Here is a 1,393-nt window from a genome sequence, read left to right as displayed (position 1 = left end):
AATTCTTTTATATTTAGGATTAACCTTTGAAGACCTGAACCTAAATGAAAATGTTTCTCAAGATAGGGTAGGACAAACAAAATGGGATTTAATGAGCCTCAAAAGTATGAGTGAAGCACAATCAAAGGTAAACAGTAAAGTACCACTATGGCAAAGAGCATAAAGGAAAATGTTATTATCGGTGCTTTCATTTCTTCCCCCTTTATCTCATTTTGAACATCCAGTTCTTTTTATTATTAAATAGTAAGTAGAGAAAAATGTTTGCTATTTAAATAACTTGTTGATCCAAAGATTGATTAATGAGACATTATTTATTCTGAATGCAGATTAGGAGTTCAGAGAAAATAGAGCTGCTCGCTAGGAGACCATCATTCAGTATTCCACAGTCAGATCAGAATGAGCCAGAAGAGAATTTGACCATAGGATCATTATCAAGAATGTTATCTAAAATCCATCATAGCACAGAAAGTGGAGTGGATCGTTTTGTCTCTTTAACTAGACATTCTTCATCCGTGCAAGTAAAAGATAATTCAACTCCAGAAACTATTACAATAAGAGAGATTTTTAAAGCACCCTGTCTACAATCTTTAAAAAACCTAGAGTCATTAGTCAATACCTTTAGTAGAGAGAGCCATGAAGAAATAGATGACTACTTAGGCTCTCTTTCTGATAACTATATGAAGAAAGTGTCAAGAAGCCATCAAACAGTAGAGAAGACTAATTTCATACAAAAAAGTGATTCATCTTTTCCAGTTTTATCAACAGCTTCAGACTTAATGCAGAAGTTATCACTTAGGCAAAAATCTGCAGTATTTTGTCAACAAATTCATGATTATAGTGATAACATGGATAAATCACAGTTAGCAGCATCAGAAGATGAACAGGTTCATACTCAAATAAAGTATTCTGATATCAGTTTGAAAGAAGATAAAAGAAAAAGTAAAGTACCCTTAAAGACAGAGATTTTGAAAAGTAAGCTTGAGGTTAATCTTCTGGACCCTGTGCCTATTACTGCACAAGCAAAATTATCTCAGATAGATCCTCTTGACAATCTTATAGAACAGCTACGGAGAGAACTAGTATTTCTTAGATCTCAGGTGAGCTTTCCTCCAAACTATATTCCTGGGATTGCTTTTTTATGACTTCTCTATCAAAGTTCTGTAACAATTATAATAAGAATTTTTTGTTTGCACATTAACACTAATTTATACACATTGTATTTTTAAAAATCTAAAAATCCATACATTTGATTTGAGCTCACTGACTTGTCTAATTTATTAAATGTTTCTTTAGAATGAAATCATAGCACAGGATTTATTGATTAAAGAAGCAGAGAGTAGAAATGCAGAAATAGAGCTTGAACGTCATAGAAGCCAGGCACAACAGGTAGTGT

The 1,393-nt window shown here is 32.7% G+C and overlaps 1 protein-coding gene across 1 annotated transcript in view; it reads left to right on the top strand.

Annotated features, from left to right (window-relative positions):
- The window catches only part of CEP290 (centrosomal protein 290kDa), a 144,479-nt gene that overhangs the window by 61,668 nt on the left and 81,418 nt on the right, over nt 1-1,393 (top strand). The window contains exons 12-13 of the mRNA XM_012651240.1: nt 18-127; nt 1,294-1,386. Coding sequence (XP_012506694.1) covers nt 18-127; nt 1,294-1,386 — 203 coding nt within the window. The remainder of the gene's footprint in view (nt 1-17; nt 128-1,293; nt 1,387-1,393) is intronic.

The sequence above is a fragment of the Propithecus coquereli genome, unplaced genomic scaffold (assembly GCF_000956105.1).
Source record: "Propithecus coquereli isolate 6110/MARCELLA unplaced genomic scaffold, Pcoq_1.0 Scaffold350, whole genome shotgun sequence".
NCBI lineage: Eukaryota > Metazoa > Chordata > Mammalia > Primates > Indriidae > Propithecus > Propithecus coquereli.
Note: the sequence above shows the minus strand (reverse complement) of the source record. Positions and strands in the feature narration are given on the sequence as shown.